At 50.9% G+C, this 20497-nt stretch overlaps 1 protein-coding gene across 3 annotated transcripts in view; it reads left to right on the top strand.

Annotated features, from left to right (window-relative positions):
- TOX2 (TOX high mobility group box family member 2) overlaps positions 1–20497 on the top strand; it is a 136812-nt gene that overhangs the window by 96644 nt on the left and 19671 nt on the right. For all 3 annotated transcript variants that reach the window (XM_038166271.2, XM_038166268.2, XM_027472955.3), the window contains exon 4: positions 17316–17555. In XM_038166271.2, the coding sequence (XP_038022199.1) occupies positions 17316–17555 (240 nt within the window). The remainder of the gene's footprint in view (positions 1–17315; positions 17556–20497) is intronic.

Here is a 20497-nt window from a genome sequence, read left to right as displayed (position 1 = left end):
GATGCCAGCTGCAGTACATGAGAAACAGCTTGAAGAAACACCAGCAGAAATACACTGATTATTCTTGAAAGCCCCTTGCAATTCAGGCCAGGGTATCGCTTACTAATTTGTGGGGAAGTGCAGCGGGTGCACGGCCCTCCGCTGACTCGCAGGCAGCTGATCTGCAGCAGGAGGCACTGCTACAGAAGAGCGTGACAGTCGCGTGCTCCCTGTCACTGGAAATCAAGGTTGGGAACAAACAGAGGAGCTGCCAGCGACCACGCCACGATTAAGAGATGCCAGGCCAGCTTTTTGCCTTAGAGGAACATTAAAAAAAAAAGAAAAGAGTGTAAAGTTGATAGAGGAGATTGTGGTTCATGCCGTGCACAGAGGGGAATAGAGGAGAGAATAATCTTCTCATGGGGAGTCAAATTCAGATCCCAACAAGCAAATGCTGTGCTGTATGTTGGGACCCATGGTGAAACCATACTTTAAAAAAAAGCAGCAAATACAAAAATATGTTAATGCCTGAAATCTCCTACCAGGTCTGAACAATTGTGGGTGTTAGATTTTGGCAGGGTATTGCCAGCGAAGCCGTGGGTTGTTGGCACGAGTCTGCCGTGTCTGACAGCAGAAGAAAGTCACAGCAGGTACAAAAAACTTGCAGGCGTCTGCTGGCAGTACCTGTGAATGCCTTCCAGGGGTATGAAAATGTGGCTAGCTTGTTATAGGCAGAAGCATGTATGGAAGTTGCTGTCCTTGATGCTGGGTCTAAAAACCTTCAAGTGACCCTAAGGCCATTCAAATGCCTTGGTGCAACCATAACTGTGTAATGAAGCTGTTTTGCTAAAAGTACCCCTAAGCGAACAGACCAACTTTGCTGTGAACGTGAGAATGTCCTGGTTGTTTTTTCCCTGGAAGCAAAGCTCCCTAGACCTGGCTGCAGAAGCTGCTCTCCTGTTGACCAGGGTGGCTCGTGGTGATCTTTGCCCCAGCAGTGCCAAGGAGGTGGAAATCTCCTTCTGCCTTGCAGAGCATCCCGCAGCACTCCAGAGCGTTCAAATCCAAGGATTTGCCCAAGAAAATACTCTGCAGCCCCATGCTACACTGAATTGCTGCTACTGCATCTCTGCTCCCGTGGCTCTCACGTCACCCCCCCTTGTTGGCAGGAGTGGCAGCTGGGGGGGAAATGTTTTCACTTACAAACTAAGCCGACGTTGTGTGGTGCCGCCGACAAGCCGCAGATGCAGCATCCCACGATGCCACTCTTACAGCCTCTGCTCAGAGCGGGACTGTGCTTTGAAATGAAAAAGTTCAGTCTTAAAATAGAAAACCACACTGAATTATACAGCCACTTGGTAATTATTTTTTGAGCGCTGCTGCTAAAAATGCCCCATCAAAAGACAAGAGTGCCATCAGGCTACCGCACCCAGGGAGCTTACTTCCAGCTGCATTTTATTTCCCAATTTTGGCCAGTCTTTTGGCAAGACTCGAGATGGGGGAGTAAATATTTACAGCTCTGCCTCCCCACTTCCACCTCTTGTGCAGCGGAGCATCGCGCGGGGCACCCGTGGGTGCCACCTCAGGGCACGCTGCATGCTCGGAGGCAAACAGGAGGGAAAGAATATCCACCCAGCATTAATTATCACTAGGCAAGTTTTGCCTAATTGCATTGTCTCTCTTAAGGCAACGACACAAATATTTATGAGTGGGACTTTTTAATTCTCATTGTAATCAGTGACATAAATAGGTAACACCTTCAAAAAGAGTTAATAAAAATGTGTAAACACAGGCTCGAGCACAAACTATCGAGCAGTGTGCAGTAAAACATTCCGGTGTTTATTGTATTAATTGAATATTCATGAGATGCCAATTTAAATTACAGTTCACAACTGTTGCTGTGTCTAATGAATAATTTAAACAAGTGTGGCCAAAGAGATTTCAACGCTGCATTAGCAAACTGCAAGGGATTAAGCAACAGAGAATTTATAATTAGCTTTGTATATCCTATAATAAATTCATTGGAAAGATGGTTTTAATTATCCCACATGTTAATTCAGAATTGAGTGCATTAATTTTCGATCGAACGGTAACCCTTTCTTCCCAGGTAATGTATTTCTTCTTCGTTTTCTACATGCCTGGAAATTGCAAGTGCAGAAATTGCTCCTCCTTGCACACTCTGTCTGCGGTGACACAGCAGTTGCACCACGGCCCCAGGCTGCACATTTCACACTCAGAGCTGAGGATGCTCAGAGCGAGGCCAAATCCCTCCCCAGGGGTCGGGATCCCGGAGTCCTGCTCCTACCAGGTCTGTGGGCTGCTGCGTGTCTTCTTCAATGCTCTTACGGCTCCTTGGGAAGCGCTGTCTGCTCTGGGAAAACACGCCTGCAAAAGTGGTACAAGTTTTTGGCAGTCATCTCCTACAAGCAGCCTTAAGTTTTTGTTTGAAAGCAAGGACGTGTGTCAATAAAACGCTGAAGTTCGAGCAGAGCTTGCGGCATTTGTTTTAGAGCAGAACAGCAGCCCGGTGGGGTTTGCTGAGTTTGGGAGAAAACTAGCAAAGTGGAATTGGAAGCAGAACGCTTTTCTCTTGGAAACTCGTAGGAAGGCTTTGTGTTGCCGCGGGGTTCCTTGCACGTGGCAGAGCTGTAGTGGAAACAGCTGAAACTCGGGAAAACCGAGTTGTTGTGGGAGACATCCTGATGACAGAGGGCTTTTCTCCTTGGCAAGCTCACCAAGTGCTTTTTCTGCGGGAGACAGGCACGTTCGCTTCCAGCGGTGCAAGGGGACCAGCCCTGTGCTGCGGCATCTGGAGGGGAAGTGAAAGGGGACAGCCACGAGCCCTGTGGAAGTGCCCAGCCTTTCAGAGGGTGAATATTTTCCATGCTCGCCCTTCCTCACATTCTGTCCTTGCTGCATGGTTCACTTGCTTTCAGAGATCCTACTGGCGATGTTCCCATTGCCTGCGGGCCCTGCCCCGGCTATCAGGTCAGGGCAATGGGTCCGGAGGAGCTGCAGGGACCTGTCCCAGGCAGCCTCCAGCCATCCCCTGGGCCTTCAGGTGCTGCTCTAGTGCCTCTGCCTGTGGGTGGCTGGAGTTATTTAAGTTGATAGATGTGTGGCATCAGTGTAATGCAGTGTGTTGTCATTGACATTTATTGATTGAACCCTGGGACTCCATTGATCAAGCTCCCCAGTGCTGGCTTGTAATCCCGGTGGAAAAAATCAAACCTGTAATGGGGTCGTGCATTACTCAAGGTTTTCCACCAGTGTTTTGGGAGGGAAGTGATCTCGCTGGCCCAAATCCCAACCGTTTCCTGCATTAAATGAACACTGGAGGTAGCAGTGCCTGTTATTGTGACAATCTACTTTGGGCAGAGCCAAGCCCCATTAAATACGGCATCATTCACATCCAGGAGTTGGCTCTGTTAACGCTGGAAGGAGAGAAAGGAATCTTTTGGGTGCCTGTTATCCACCGCAAAGAGGCCCAAAAGGACAGGCACACTGCTGGACCAAGCAGCCTTTTGCCCGTCCTTAATGCAACACAGCTAACCCAATAAAACCTACGGCACAGCGCAGGCAGCGCAGCAGCTCAGGTTCAGGTTGGTGCAGGAGCCTAAATAAACACTCCCAAATGCTGTATAGCTTTAATTCTGCATTTATGGTGGGTTTTGCATGTCTGTAATTTGTGCTGGAATAGCATCTGTGGTTATATTAGCTACTGAAAAAATGAGAAGGGTTTGCTGTTGGCAGGAGTCGGAACAGGAGTTACCACATCTGGCTCTCGTGGCAGGAGCCAATGCTTGAGTTTCTCTTCTCTGCTACCTCCTGCAATTAGTTTTGTGCACACAGCGTCATTTGGGCTTTTTGCACCTATTTTAAAAATGTTTAGCATTTGCTCTAATTAAAGACGAGCAAATAACAGGCTGTGCCTTCTGCTAACGGTTTATGTGATGCAGCAAAGTCACCGCAGAGCTTGCTGCTCGCGGAGGTTCCCGTCGGCAGAGCAGATCTGCGTTCTGCTGCCGGGGAGCTGACGGGCAGGGCATTCGCTCGCCTGCCTCACACGGCTCCGGCAGAGCTGGATTTTCAGACTCAAGTAGTTTCTCAACCAGCATTCAGCCTCAGAAGCATCCTCCTTCCCTGGGTGATGGTCTTCCTGATCACAAGTGACCCTTACAAAGCACTTATTACAAGCCAGCACAATAGTCCCAGCCGTGTTCAGCCACAGAGAGGCACGAAGTTGGGGATTAGAAGGGGGGCAGCTCACTGCGGGTGTGCTGGGGAGGTGATGTGCTTTGTGCGCAGGTATGGTACCAGTGCTGGGGGACTCGGCTCTTCCAAACACTGCCAGCATTTCTTGTGGTAATTGAAAAGTGGGTTGTTAAACTTTCCAATCAAAAAAAAAAAAAAAAAGCTTTTAAAATTCATTCACAGAGTTTAGTCCCGCAGGGATGATTTCTCTGTGTACTCTTCCCATTTTCCTGTTGTGTTCCAAAATTACTTCTTTTTTTTTTTTTCTTCTTCTTCATCTTCTTCTTCCTCCGCTTTTTTACTGCTCTGTGCAATAAAACTCAGAGGCCTGTCATTACTTTTGAGTATATTGCTTTATGTGAATGCAATATCTAAAACGTCTGCGAAGAGCCAGGAGAGACACAAAGCGAAGGGAACTGCGCTGTGCAGAAAGGCCCTGGTAATCCACGGGAGCCAGGAGGTGCCGTGGGAGCTGGCAGGGCTGGCACGGCCAGGGTGCTGCCATGCTGTGGGGCTGCCTCTGGGGGTCCCAGGGGAGCGGGAGGTGCCCAGGAGTAAAGCCCAGGAGCCACACGGCTCCTGCATTGCCCAGTGTCTTATAATAAGCCGAGTTGGGGACATGCTCAGTCCTGGTAGGGACAGGGACAGGGACACGCGACAAGACGTGATTCAGTGCAAGGCTGCTCCTGCTGTGCTTCTGGATGGTAGAAGGGCCATCTCCCGTACTCATTGTGCTCCTTTTTCCGTGTAGTTCCTTCTATGTCTCCATTTTTTTAAAATTATTATTTTGTTCTAGTGTTTTGTTTTGTTTTGTTTTGTTTTGGTGGTGGTGGTGGTTTTTTGACTTTGTCATCGGTTGCATAGGGAATGCAAATGGATGCCCAATCCGTTCTTTTCTGAGAAATTGAATTCTTGCTGTCTGCCGGCCCCTCTGCCTTGCTATTAGTGCCAGGAGTGCCAAAGTGTTTGCAGAGGCAGAGCCCACAGAGTGGAATTTCTACCCATCTCAGCAGTTCAAAATCTTAAAAGTAGGCTCAGCTGTAATTCAAGACCTGCAATAACTTAAAATCATAGAATCATAGAAAAATTAAGGTTGGAATAGACCTTCAGGATCATCTGGTCCAACCATCTACCTACTACCAATGTCACCCCCTAAACCATGTCCCTAAGTGCCAGGTCCAAGCTTTCCTTGAACACCCCCAGGGATGGTGACACTCCACTGGGCAACCCATCCCAATGCCTGACCGCTCCTTCTGAGAAGAAATGTCTCCTCATTGTTTTAATTGTTGAAGAGTAGCGGCATGACGTTTCCATTTTTCCAACCAGGGACATCACCCAAATGCCAGGACTTTTCAGCTCAGATGGAGGGAGGCTTGCCAGTTCCCTCAGGACCCCGGGATTCATGTCATCGGGTCCCATAGACCTGTACCTGTTTAGATTCATCAGGTGGTCTCGAACCTGCTCTCCACTTACAGTGGGTGGGACTTTGATCCCCCTGTCTTTGGGTTCAGGGCAATGAAAGGCTTGGGAAGCCCGTCTACCAGTGCAGACAGAGGCAAAGAAGTTGTTGAGTACCTCAGCCTTCTCCATGTCTGTTGTTACCCATTACTCAGATATAGAAACTCACTCCTAATAGAAGAAATTAGCCACCTGTAACCACTTACCCACTACTATGTTCACCCCTCAGTCTATTTTCACAAATGTTAAAGGTGCACGGCAGCCCTTGGGGACTCCTCCTGTCACCCAGCACAGCAGCCCGAAGGGAGCTGGGTCCTCTCTTGTGCTGTTCCTCGAGGCTCTGTGCAGAAGGGCTGCCACCTCTCGCACAAGGGCTGTGGGATGGGAAAGAAGCACTCACGCAACCCCTGAGAATTGGCACGAGATGTTTATTGCCAGGACATCCTGCAGAAAAGCCTGCGGGATGTCCGTATTGTTCGGTGGCTCCAAGCTACTGCTTGGGATGGAGCCTGAGCAAGGAGTAGGGAGCTGGGCGGGCACTCCTGCGCCGCTGGTGGTGCTCTCGGATGGAAGAGAGCATCGACACGCTGCGGCAGTCCCAGGTCTGCTCTGGTGGAGGTGGATCCACGTCCATTTGTTCGTCCACCTCTTCTGGTGTGGAGCCCAGCTCCATGGGCTCCACAGCGCTTGGCAGAACATCGAGCCAGGCTTTGCCCGGGACTGCCCAAACGGGTTGCCTTCCACTCCGAATGTTTTCGGGCCAGGGTGCCGAGCCAGGTGGTCGTCCGGTTCCGCCCGCAGGTCCCATGCCGCTGTCAGCTTGGTTTTCACCCCTGGGTTTGAGGTTGCTGACAGTTTTCCGGCCATGCCTGGGTCCCACGCTCTGTTCCAGACCGTTGGCACGCCTCTGCTCCCCACGGCTCCATGCCTGATGCTCCACGCCACCGCTGTGCCTCTGGGAAGGCCCGGGCCCCCTGTTGCTGGGTGTTCGAGGGGGCGGCCTGTTCCCCGCGTCCTTGCAGTACCAGTGGTACCGCTGATACCTCTCTGTGGGCTGGGCGCCAGAGGTCTCTCGAGCACTGATGTTTCTTGTGCTGCCGGCGCTCTCCCTCTGCCCACGACAAATCTCCTTCATATTAGCTGCGCTCCTCCTTGGTGCTCCTTCGGACGGCATGCCTGTCCTCGCACACCAAGAAGGGCCGCTTCTCGCCTTAATGCTGCTAGTCGTCTTCCTGCCGCGTACGCCGGCTGCCAGAAGAGCTAGTCGCTGAGCGAATGGTGGGCCAGTGGCAGGCAGCCTGTGTTATAGGGCCCACGGGGCAGTGGTGGCCACTGTGACCTCAGCAAGGCTCTGTGATGGAGTGGCCCACGCGTGGCCAAAGGCGGCTGGGTTGGGGGCAGCCTGGAAGATGCCCTCACACAGAATCACAGAATTTCTAGGTTGGAAGAGACCTCAAGATCATCGAGTCCAACCTCTGACCTAACGCTAACAGTCCCCACTAAACCATATCCCTAAGCTCTACATCTAAATGTCTTTTAAAGACGTGAATTTTATGTGAATGCAATATCTAAACCATCTAAAATGTCTAAACGTCTAAAACGTCTAAAACGAAGAGCCAGGAGAGACACAAAGCGAAGGGAACTGCGCTGTGCAGAAAGGCCCTGATAATCCACGGGAGCCAGGAGGTGCCGTGGGAGCTGGCAGGGCTGGCACGGCCAGGGTGCTGCCATGCTGTGGGGCTGCCTCTGGGGGTCCCAGGGGAGCGGGAGGTGCCCAGGAGTAAAGCCCAGGAGCCACACGGCTCCTGCATTGCCCAGTGTCTTATAATAAGCCGAGTTGGGGACATGCTCAGTCCTGCTAGGGACAGGGACAGGGACACGCGACAAGACGTGATTCAGTGCAAGGCTGCTCCTGCTGTGCTTCTGGATGGTAGAAGGGCCATCTCCCGTACTCATTGTGCTCCTTTTTCCATGTAGTTCCTTCTTTGTGTCCTTTTTTTTAAAATTATTATTTTGTTTTAGTGTTTTGTTTTGTTTTGTTTTGTTTTGGTGGTGGTGGTGTTTTTTTGACTTTATCATCGGTTGCATAGGGAATGTAAATGGATGCCCAATCCGTTCTTTTCTGAGAAATTGAATTCTTGCTGTCTGCCGGCCCCTCTGCCTTGCTATTAGTGCCAGGAGTGCCAAAGTGTTTGCAGAGGCAGAGCCCACAGAGTGGAATTTCTACCCATCTCAGCAGTTCAAAATCTTAAAAGTAGGCTCAGCTGTAATTCAAGACCTGCAATAACTTCGAATCATAGAATCATAGAAAAATTAAGGTTGGAATAGACCTTCAGGATCATCTGGTCCAACCATCTACCTACTACCAATGTCACCCCCTAAACCATGTCCCTAAGTGCCAGGTCCAAGCTTTCCTTGAACACCCCCAGGGATGGTGACACTCCACTGGGCAACCCATCCCAATGCCTGACCACTCCTTCTGAGAAGAAATGTCTCCTCATTGTTTTAATTGTTGAAGAGTAGCGGCATGACGTTTCCATTTTTCCAACCAGGGACATCACCCAAATGCCAGGACTTTTCAGCTCAGATGGAGGGAGGCTTGCCAGTTCCCTCAGGACCCTGGGATTCACGTCATCGGGTCCCATAGACCTGTACCTGTTTAGATTCATCAGGTGGTCTCGAACCTGCTCTCCACTTACAGTGGGTGGGACTTTGATCCCCCTGTCTTTGGGTTCAGGGCAATGAAAGGCTTGGGAAGCCCGTCTACCAGTGCAGACAGAGGCAAAGAAGTTGTTGAGTACCTCAGCCTTCTCCATGTCTGTTGTTACCCATTACTCAGATATAGAAACTCACTCCTAATAGAAGAAATTAGCCACCTGTAACCACTTACCCACTACTATGTTCACCCCTCAGTCTATTTTCACAAATGTTAAAGGTGCACGGCAGCCCTTGGGGACTCCTCCTGTCACCCAGCACAGCAGCCCGAAGGGAGCTGGGTCCTCTCTTGTGCTGTTCCTCGAGGCTCTGTGCAGAAGGGCTGCCACCTCTCGCACAAGGGCTGTGGGATGGGAAAGAAGCACTCACGCAACCCCTGAGAATTGGCACGAGTTGTTTATTCCGTGTTGTTCGGTGGCTCCAAGCTACTGCTTGGGATGGAGCCTGAGCAAGGAGTAGGGAGCTGGGCGGGCACTCCTGCGCCGCTGGTGGTGCTCTCGGATGGAAGAGAGCATCGACACGCTGCGGCAGTCCCAGGTCTGCTCTGGTGGAGGTGGATCCACGTCCATTTGTTCGTCCACCTCTTCTGGTGTGGAGCCCAGCTCCATGGGCTCCACAGCGCTTGGCAGAACATCGAGCCAGGCTTTGCCCGGGACTGCCCAAACGGGTTGCCTTCCACTCCGAATGTTTTCGGGCCAGGGTGCCGAGCCAGGTGGTCGTCCGGTTCCGCCCGCAGGTCCCATGCCGCTGTCAGCTTGGTTTTCACCCCTGGGTTTGATGTTGCTGACAGTTTTCCGGCCATGCCTGGGTCCCACGCTCTGTTCCAGACCGTTGGCACGCCTCTGCTCCCCACGGCTCCATGCCTGATGCTCCACGCCACCGCTGTGCCTCTGGGAAGGCCCGGGCCCCCTGTTGCTGGGTGTTCGAGGGGGCGGCCTGTTCCCCGCGTCCTTGCAGTACCAGTGGTACCGCTGATATCTCTCTGTGGGCTGGGCGCCAGAGGTCTCTCGAGCACTGATGTTTCTTGTGCTGCCGGCGCTCTCCCTCCGCCCACGACAAATCTCCTTCATATTAGCTGCGCTCCTCCTTGGTGCTCCTTCGGACGGCATGCCTGTCCTCGCACACCAAGAAGGGCCGCTTCTCGCCTTAATGCTTCTAGTCGTCTTCCTGCCGCGTACGCCGGCTGCCAGAAGAGCTAGTCGCTGAGCGAATGGTGGGCCAGTGGCAGGCAGCCTGTGTTATAGGGCCCACGGGGCAGTGGTGGCCACTGTGACCTCAGCAAGGCTCTGTGATGGAGTGGCCCAGGCGTGGCCAAAGGCGGCTGGGTTGGGAGCGGCCTGGAAGATGCCCTCACATGGAAGAAGGAGGAGGGTTGGGGGGCTGAGGGCCATTTGCATGAAACCAGGTCTCTGCTTCTTGGGAATCTTTTTGTGCATCTCAAATCCTGTGGGACAGCTTTGCAGGGCAAGTGATGGTCCCCATCAGCACTGAAGTGCATGGCTGAGGAGCAGGTCCGCAGTCAGAGGTGACCTTCAAGGCACAGCCAGGGACCCCCTTCAGCAATAGGTGACCCTGGGAAGCACGCAGCAAGCCCTACCATCAAGCCGTTTATTTTTTTATGTTTTAACTATGGATTCTGAATACACCTTCCTGCCTGTATCCCTGGGATTAAAAACAAAAATTAAAGAAAAATTTGAGGTCAGGTTGATGGTTGGATGTGATCATCTTGAAGGTCTTTTCCTAAATGACTCTGTGAAAATCAGTTGGACGAACAGGTCTCACACTGGAGAGATTTTCACCTTGCCTCCCATGGGAAAAGCTTTGTCTCACCCCTATAATGCAATAAAAGCACTGCCTGGGATGGTTTGTCTGCTCCTCCAGCCATCCTGAGCACAGGGACATTTGGAGCAATGGGACCTGAGGGCTGCAGCTTGTCCCCAAACCCTGCCCTTCATGCACGCTGCACAAGATGGGGTGTGCAGGGCACTGGGCACCGTGCTTTGAACCTGTGCTTTGCAGCTCCGTGCTGGAAGACACCGCAGACTTCCATACCTGCCAGAGGCAGTCTCGGAGCTCCCCCTCCACAAACACCTTCCAGCAGCAGCCCCAAAAGCCCTGGAGCCCTCCTGCACCCTCAGCATAAGGGCAGGAGGTGGTACCCAATGGGATCTGGCTGTCCCTCTGCTGGCATCCCCAGCAGCATGGTCTATACCAATGCCACCACTACACCTCGTGTCCCCAGGTGGGTGGGCATGGAGCAGCCCCTCCCGTACAGTTCCCCTCGCAGAGGGTCACAGCCCTCCAGGCCTCGCCCTGCAGGGATTTCTCATCCACCCCCTTTGCTGCTTCTCGCTGGCTCTCGCCAGCACACACAAAGGGATGTGACCAGTTATTAAGCTTTATACCCTCGTGGGGTAGCAGGGGGCTCGGGACCTGGTGCTCCTCAATATTGTCCTGTTACATGGAAGTTCTAGCCCCTGCTTTGGGGACGTGGTGGTGTCATGCCTGGGTAAGTGGCAATTGCCTTCATCTGCAAGTGGTTACAAAAAACACTAAATAATGTATTCAGAAAACATGCTGGAAATGAATGGAATAGATGATTTGCAAAAGTTTACTGAATTATCAGGCTTGTTCTTTAACCATAAAATAATGGACTTTAAAAAAAGGAGCACGAGGGGAGCTGTGGGGCCGCCAAGGATCAGCTGCAGGAGTCATCGCCTTCAGGACTGGGATTCGGGATGGGCCGAAACCTTGCAATACTTTGGTCTTAAGCAGCAATGTGCCAGCTGTGGTGTGGGTGTGTGGTGGTGCTGGGATGAGCACAGTGGTGCTGCTAGCTTGAGTTTGTCTTCCAGAACCCAGAGGCGCCTTTCAAACCGTACATTTGTGCTGGCACCTGGACTGGCACCTGGCTGGCACATTCCGGGGGTGGCAGCTGGAGCCCTTGTGGGCTCCTCTGCTGCACAAGCCCACGATCCTACTCTTGTTGGCAAATGACCATGCTGGAGAATTGTGTTACATGAAAACAACAGAATTCAGTTTGTGCCTTGTGGCCGTGCCCTTCCAGCACGGGGAGCGATGGGAATATTAATGAGGGATATTTCCCGTTGGCCAAGCAGTCTCCATCCTGTTTTGCACCGTTGTTCTCACCCAGAAGTTACAGTAATCTTCATAACGAGGTGTTAATTGTGTTCGGAGGACTCTTTTTCCCCGTAATAGCAGGATATGGTGCCACTGGGTCACAGACTGTCACAGCGCTGGGGGTGGATTGCCAGGCAGGTGCCTTCCAAGCCCAGTCCTTTGTCCTGCCTTTCCCACCTGCCAGGGAGCTCCTCTTTGGGAACAAACAGGCAGTTCCCTCTCACTTGAAGGGATAACTGGGCTCATGTCTGAGATGCTGAACGTACGGCCCGAATTTCCAGGCCACATTCAGGCACAGTGCTTGCAGGAGCGTGGAGGCATGGTCCAGGCTGCTGGTGAGGACCATGGAGATAGGAGGCTTCTCTCTCCCTTCCTCCTAGGTAGTGGCACAAAGCTGCTGTTAATGTGCCAGGAAGGTTTTTGTGTGGTTTGGTGTTATTATTATTAAGCTACACAGTATGCTGGTCACTGCTGCTTTGATTAAGGAGGGGAACTGCATTGGTGCTGAGTCTCCACCAGCTCATGCAGAGGTGCTGGAGGCTGGAAGAGACATGGAGCAATTGATGCAGCGCTAGAAGCAAATCTAGTGGATTTGTTATCCTCTAGCAAATCTGGAGGACACAGACAGATGCCACTGAACCGGGAGAAGCCCTGGGAGCCTGCTCTGGGGTCGGCTGCGTAGCTTTGTGGCGGAGCTTTACACTCCCAAGCACTAGGTTTGAAGCTGCCAGTATCAATTAGAAGGGTCGGGGGTTCAAATCAGGTAGCATATAAGCAGACCATAAAACTCTATTTTCTCAAATATATCTGCTCAAATCCTCTTTAAGTTAGCACATTGAGCTAGTTTGTCTGGCTTGAAATAACTGAGTGAGGAGCTCTCGGTACCACTGATGCTGATATTCAGTAATTCCTGGAATATTGGGGAGGCTCTGGAGGACGAGAAGAGAGCTAATGTGCAAATATTTAAAAAGGGAAACAGAACAGCCCAGGTAATTACAGCCCTGTCAGCCTGCCATCAATCCTCAGCAAAATAATGGAGTGGCAGATCCAGGCCTCAATTAATAAAGAATTAAGGGAAGGTAATATAATTAATGCCAATCAACATGGGTTGATGGAAAACAAATCTTGTCAAACTAACTTGATATCTTTTTTGATGAGATTACAGGTTTGGGTGCTAAAGGTAACAATGTTATCATAATATATTTAGGCATCCACAAGGCATTTGACTTGGAAGCACAAAGTGTATTGAGAAAGTTAAACAATGCAAAAAATCAACGTTGTACGCATGTGGTAGATCAGCTTGTCACTGCTCCTTCCCGGAGTTTGTTATATACTTGCCACTGAAACCATTAAGTTATCACCAGTGAGATTTGTAGATGGTGCAGCAAGCAGGCAAGAAATGACAGAGGTGCAGAGCTTTTTGTACAGCCCGATAAACTAACCACAAGTATCAACATGCATCTGGGGAGCCAGCACTGTCCCACCTGCAGGAGGGAAAAAGTGTTTGGAGATGAAGACCCTTCTCCTTGGAGATGGCTCTGGGAGGGTGGGGAGCACCCCTGCTCCGAGGTGGGTGCTGGCTGCTGGGCAGGTGACCTGAAAAACTGTGAAATGGAGAGCTGTGCGTTCAAATGTGCCCTAGAGCAAGTCTGAGCCACAAACATATGGTTTTTACATCCTGAATGTGGATTCACTCTTTGTTGCCCAGCTGTGAAGTCAGAGATGCTCCTTACAAACCTGTAACTGTAAAACCTCTTCCTGGGTTTGATGAAGAAAAACTGCAATTCTGATTCAGTTCCCAGAAATGTCCTTGTGCCCAAACCCCCAAAGCAGGCACCAGGTGCACAGGGGATGCTCGGCCCCAGCATCCCAGGGGGAGGGGCAGCCACAGCCAGGGCCCCCCCTGTGTGCAGAAAGGCTCTGCCGTGGGATGGGTGCCCCCCAGCCCCTACAAAATGAACTGCTTCCTTTTTAAATCCTCTGCTACCGTTGCCCTCATGTTCATAATAGGATGATCAGTGGAACCAAAGATGTGGCTGTTACTTTAAAGGATAAATTAGTTTGACTCTTAACTCAATAATTAAAACTGTTATGGCTATGAGCCTGCAGGGATAATGTACTATTATTATAGTCATTTGTTTCAATTAAATGCTTACTGATTTTACAATAGCAGCTGGGCACCTGTGTGAGATAGCTATTACTCTGAACAAGACATCTCAAATTCCAGCAGAAATTTGTCACCGCACTAAAGCATTTTACATAGACCATGAAAGTTTATTAGGAGCAGTTACAAATCGGGAAGAGGAGGGGTGGTAATTGGGGATATATTTTCTTATCAGCTTCCCTCTCTCCCTCTCTCTCTCTTTTTTAAGTAAATCATCTTTAAGCATTTCAGCTATGGTGATGCGTTTACATTTAAACTTCAATACAGGAAAAAGCCTGCTGGGAAAACTTGGCTTCAAAGCTGTTCAGCAGCTGATTTCTCTCCCTGGTTGCTTGTGATTGTAATGGCTTGTTCTCAGGAGCAAACCCGAGGCTTCCCAAACCACAACCTTGAACCTCGTCGTAACGGTGCTTGGGTGCCCGCGCTGCAGAAGGGTGGCTGGCCCTTCTCCATGGAGCACAGCGCCCGTGACATTTGTCAACCCGTTCTTCTCTCCTTAGGATTAGCCAAAGCCTTTGTAGGACTTACATGCATATTCATTTAAAAAAAAATATTGTGGGGAAAAAAAAAAAAAAAAAGAAGAAGCTGTCTTTGAGTTAGCGCAGCCTTTGGGAATCTGCTAAGTAAGATGCACTTAATTACTTCAGCTCTGACTACAACACATTTCTCTCCTGTCTCCTCCGAGATGTAAAGCAGCTTCTCGGTGGAGGCTGCAAATACTCCCCGGGCCTGTGTCAGTGTCACACAGTGACCTTGCTGCACCGAGTGGTGCACGGCACGGGCAGGATCGGACCCAGCTCCGGGACCACCCCTCCTGGTGGCAGAGTTAATTGTAGTTGTCTATAATTAACACGTGCTCATGGCGGGCATGCTGGGGTGCTCTGCTTTGCCATTGTCACAATTTCACTTGTCACTTGCTGACCTAACAAGGCCACGTGCTGCAGGGGAGCAGCTCGGAGCCCTGCCCTAGGTGTCTCCTTCCTTGGGGGCTGTCTGAGCGTTGTCCATAACTTTGGGTGCACACTGACACCCCTCAGTAGCTGCAGGGTCTCAGAGCAGGATTAACCCTTTCCCCAGCTTGAGCGAGGGCAATCACCTCCAAAAAGCCCCCAGAAGAAGTGCTGGGGCGGCTCACCTTCATTCACACCCTAAATTTCCCCCGTTAAATTTGGGGAAAACAAATGGCTTTTCCACTGTGCGCCCTCTTCTGTCCTGAGAGCATCGGTGCTGCAGTGAACGGGGGCCAGGAGATGTGGGCAGGGGCTCTGGGCAGGGGGCAGCTGGCGTCTTGCTTCAAAAACTATTTTTTTAATTGAAAAATGGGAAATGGAGAAAAGTTCAGTGAGTGGCAAATGGCAGGGCCAGATCCTGTCCTTCCCTGGACAGACCTGCTGGCCAGAGAGCCTGGAGGTGGGGGAGAGGGAGGACTGGGGGCAAAACCAGAAAATTTTGTAAGTTTATAGCAAAGCTTATAAGTAAAAAATGTCTCTTTTTAATGATGTACAGATACAGGCAACTGTATGAGAGGAGGCTTTGGGGTGTCCCAGTAAAAATGCTAGTGTGGTTGGGTTGCTGTCAGCAAGAGACTTCTTCATGGATGCTGTGGGCCAGGGCTCAGGTTTCCCTTTTTTCCCATGAATTTTCATAAGCATTTACAGCACGTGTCCCATATCCATAATTGCACTCCCGGACTTGTTCTGCTCTATTGCATAAATAACATGCACTGTAAAGAAAAAGTGTATGATTACATATTTAATGGATAAATGGAGCCGTTGTGGTCTATTGGCCACATAATAAAAGTTTCAGAAAAATTGTCTTAATACAGTATTTACCCAAGAGACTGCCATGGCTGCAAATATGAATGTGCTATTTTTTTTTTTTTAATTTTTTTAAAGCCATGTTTCATAGCCTTCCCTGTTTCTAAAACACCCGTCTTCCAAACTTTTCCTTCATTTGAATTTAAAATAAGAACAATCAATTATTCTTTTCCTTAGCAGCAAGCAGATCTCCTTGGACATGAGAGGTCTGGATTAAACAAGCAAAATCTGAGACAAACATACCTTTACCTCCACCAGAATTTGGGAAGGAGCCTGCTGCTCAAGGGCGAGTGGGTGCCAACCCTCCTTGCCACCTTGCAGGCTCCTCAGCACCACCTGTCCCACCCTGGCCATTCCCATGGCATTTGTGAATTCGATTTTCAATGCAGGAGTCCCCTCTCCCCCGCACCCCACACTGCCGGAGCCCTCTGTCCATCCCCACCTGGCTTTGCAGGCGTGGCTGCAGCATACACACCCTCGATGTCTTTTTGGCCAGGGTTTCCTACGTGTTGCATGTTGCAAGGAAAGGCCAAAGCTTTGCAGCCAGGCAGCTTTTAATGGTGCTTAAAACTTCCCACGGATCGGGAACCCACGAGTTTCCTTGGCTGCACAGCGGAGCAAAGCCAGCCCTGCTGCTTTTGCACACACGCATTTTCCTGCTAGCATGAGGACGGCAGTGCAACGTGGCCCCCGAGCCAACCTCGGCCAAACTCCTGCTGCTGTTTAAATGCAAGGTGTGCTTTTCTTCCTGCAAGTTAAATCCCCGTGCTTTGTAATTAATGCAGCAAAAGGGCAGAGCTAGGAGAGGCTGCTCCCCTAACACGCACTTCTCTACCGACAGAGAATCGGAAAGGCAGAGCGGAGCACGCTGCCTGGTGTTGTGCAAAGCTCTTGATTCCTGACCTGCAGCACTAAATCTGGTTTTGCGTTGGGATTTATTTCCTCTGAAACCTGCCGAGCCCTCGCAGGTCTTCCCTGGGTTTCTTTCTGTACGTGCTGCTAATGGAGTTGGCAAGCCTCCCCTGTTAATGAGAGATTGCACCTCAGCGGGCTTATCGGAAATGAAGGTTGTTAATAAATAAAGCCTGGGTCTTTAAGCTTGTGTTAACATTAATCAGATTAATATAAAAGGGGAAAAAACACTGTTTCAGCGGGCTTTGCCTTCCCTCCTGCTGCCTCCCTGCGCAGCTGGATTTGGCCGTGCAGCGGAGGGCAAATCGGAGCCTAGGGCTGGGGGCTCTTCTGCTGGCAGACGGTGCCCTGGCCCTTGTCCCTGCGGCTGTGTGCCATCAGCCACCACAGGCCCCTTTGGCATCCCATATTTCTGCGTTATGGGAACAGCCAAGTGGGAATTAGGGATAAATGGGCATTTCAGGGCAGCTCTGCCATGTTCCCTCCTCTCTCTTCTCCCCCCACATGCACACACCTGCATTGCCTCTCCTCGTCTCGTCTCAGAACCGTAGCGGGCAGCCAGGAGGTCTCTGCCCTTCTCTGGTTGTTTCTCTGCCACACTCCCTCTGAGTGGGATCAGGACCGACAGCAGTATTTAAAATCGGAAGAGCAGGTGGTGACCACCAGCAGAGCTTGTCCCTACACCCCGGCTCAGTCTCCAAAACTCCCAGGACGTGGTGACACTCACGTCTCCCTTTGATTTGGCCCCAGATTGCTCCTTTCTGAACTCTTCTTTCTGCCCCCTGGTAGGTGCCACCGGTCCCTGAGGCAGTGTAAGGGTATAACCGATCAACCAATACATCTTTTAGTTAAACCGTGATATTCTCCTACCTCAGATCCAGGAGATGGTCCACTCGGACGCCACGTCCTACGAGTCCAACCGACAAGTGCCCCTGCTCAACCGCCCCGGGATGCTGGCGGGGCCCATGAGCGCGCTCAGCCAGTCGCAGCTGATCTCCCAGATGGGGATGCGCAGCGGTGTCGCCCACGGCTCCCCATCGCCCCCGGGAAGCAAGTCTGCTACACCATCTCCCTCCAGTTCTACTCAGGAAGAGGAGACAGAGTCACATTATAAGGTACGTGCCGTCACACCTCTTCTAGCAGGCGGGAGGAGGATGGCAGATGATGTTTTCCAGTGAGGGATAAATCACACTAAATAAGAGCAATAACCTGTCCTTTTTGTATATACAGCTTTTGTGTGTATAGCCTGTCTTGGAAAACCTTGGGAAAGACTGTCCCAAGGATGGGAAAATTGTTTCTGGACTAGGGTGAGGTGCAGGAGGTTGGTGCTCGTGCCTGGGGAGTGCATGTAACAGCATCAGCAGGGGAGCTGGGCTTTCCTCTGCGAGGCTGGCCAGGTGCCTCGAGCTGCTGCGTGCTCGGTGAGGGTTTTACAAGCAAGGCAAGGTCAGTGCTAAGGCTCTGCAAATTTATCGGCACAAAACTAGGTTTCTGGGGACAGGTAGAGGAGATTGAAACAAGGAACAAAAGTGAGGTAGGATTTCACTGGGCTCACTGGACGTGGCCTGCTATGGATTGAAACAGAAATCATAAGTAACAGAGGAAAAGTGTCCTGCCTTTTAGTTCACCCGGGTGGAGTTTTAGTTATTTAGCAATGTCTTAGGGGCGCAGAGTGCCACAACAAAACTGCTGCTGAGCATAGCATGAAGAAGCCCAAGGCTTTCCCAGGGCTTCTGGGACACCTCGGTTATTGCCCATCTTTCTCAAAATGCCCCAGCAAAGCAAACTCTTCCTGCTCTCTTCTGTAAGCCTTCCATCTGTTATCTGCTGGGGACAAATTGCAGCAATTGCAGGGGTGCTGCCTCTGCATGCCGACAGGTCAACCTGGGGCTCCCTGGGGGACTTCAGTCAGAGCCTCTCAGGGAAAAGCTCCTCCTGGACAGTGCTGATCCAAGGATGACACCATCAACACTGTAACCTCATCCCCTAAAAATACCTGGTAGGATTTGAATGTATAACCAGAGCCACAAACAGTGCAGAGACTGGAAAACCAGGAAAATGCTAGGAATGAGCAAAAAGAGAAAATGCTTTTCCGTGGAAGTCCAGGCAAAGTTATTCTCACCATTCATACAGTTTTTCATCCATTGGCAGCTTTCCCTTCAGGGCATTTCACAGCAGAGTGAAATGTGGATGCCAAAACTGAGGTTTGGTGGACTAACACTGTAACAAGACTTGATACAGGTGGTTGGAAACAGGCGGGGGTTTCCTGAACCCTCTGCCTGCACATCAGGAGGGTGCTGTGGGATGTGTTGTGCCGCTGGACACCATAGCCTGCCATCTCCCAGAGCCTATATCACACAGTTCCAGGCGCTTATTGCAGAGATGAAATCTTTCCTGCCAGTGGAAAATGAGTTTTCATCTTAGTTACACACCAGGTTCTCTCCCTGCCTCTTCCAGCATCCCTCAGCTCTCCCCTTGGCAGCTGGGTGCCGCAGGAGGCACTGGCAAGGACGTGGCTTTGGTGGTCAGACCTCATGTTCCTTCTGAGCCACTGATGCACGTTGGGTAGGAGGAGTATGGAGATGTCCAAATGATGATAACACGCAGTGATTTGATTTTTTTTTATGATCTTAAATGCGTGCCCCCTCATTTTTCTGCCCTGTGAAATGCCCAGCAAGATCAGTGAAACAAGAGGGATGTGTTTGGTGGAGGAAGGAGACCAGAAATGTAAAGACAGCAGCAGAACCGCTGTGTGCCCTGCAGGTTTCTGTTTGCCTTCTCTATATACACAGCTGTTGGAAACATTCAGAGGGACCCATCAGTCATTGTTTGTATGGCCATTAGTGGTCCTTGTACAGCAAGCCATCAAAGCGATGTCTGATGAGCAGAAATCAATCTTGTGGACAACAAAGCCACACATTAACGAAATGAGTCTGATGCCAGAGGGTGGTTCAGGTCCAGCAGGTCCTCAGAGTCAGGGAGCCTGTGAGTTTAGGAGGTGATCTTGGAGGTCTTGTCCAACCCTAATGACGCTGTTCTGTGATTCCATCCTGCTGCATGAGCCTTCACGATCGGTCTGAGTGAGGCTCACCCCATAGGGGATGCAGTCGCTCCGGGACACGAATACAGCTCAGGGCCCTCAGGCACGTTCTGCAGGGGCTGTGGTCTCACCCCACGCTGCATCACACCTGGGGAACTCCAGGAAAACCAAGCAGAGCCCTGCCCAGTCCTGCCCAGCTCTGCAAACACCAAGCCAGCCTAGGCTCAAGACATGCCAGCTCCGTGCACCCTTGCAGGCATCATCCTTCGGTTTTCCACGAATGTCATTTGCTCTTCGGCACTGCCGGAGCAGGGCTGGGTGGAAAACCATCATCGTGGCTGTCATATTGTGACTGTTGCTGGCTCCTTTGCCTGGCCACCGACTGTGAGCAGAACAGGTCCCCCCACGGCGCCTGAGTGGATCGAGCGGGATCGCAGTTAGTTAAAATACCATCTCGCTCGCTAATGGACTGAAGCCCTGTTATGAATTTTTTTCCTCCTAATAAGGTGGCCTTTCACCTCCAGGCCTCCCATTCAAGCCCAATTGGACAATTTTAAATTAAATGCAATTTTTTTGGTCTCTCTGCTCATTCACTAATGGTCACTGTCTCTTTGATAAATGTCACTGCGCTGATACTGAACTTAATGACCAGTCAAGAGCTGCTGCGTGGAGAACACGAGCGCGGCTGCCCTTTCCTCCCCGTGCTGGCCCGTGCCAGCTGAAACGAAGCCTCTTAAATCCAAGCACTCCAGTGCTTGCAGTCAAATCAGCAAATCCATCAGGAGCAAAGCCCTTTTGCTCCCAGCACTCACTGGGAGGTGCAGTTTTCACAGTATCTTGGTGTTCAGGTGTCAATTGTTTGTTTGTTTTTTTTAAAATGTTTTTAAACCCCTGAGTGATAGACCGGGCAACTTCCTAAGTGGTAGAATTGCCCCGTGCGGCTGGTAGAGCTGAAGCTCCCTCGGTCGGTGCTGAGCGTGGTGGGGATTGCAGGCGGGGGTGCTAGCACGTCGTGGG

Source organism: Anas platyrhynchos, chromosome 21 (assembly GCF_047663525.1).
Source record: "Anas platyrhynchos isolate ZD024472 breed Pekin duck chromosome 21, IASCAAS_PekinDuck_T2T, whole genome shotgun sequence".
Classification (NCBI taxonomy): domain Eukaryota; kingdom Metazoa; phylum Chordata; class Aves; order Anseriformes; family Anatidae; genus Anas; species Anas platyrhynchos.
Note: the sequence above shows the minus strand (reverse complement) of the source record. Positions and strands in the feature narration are given on the sequence as shown.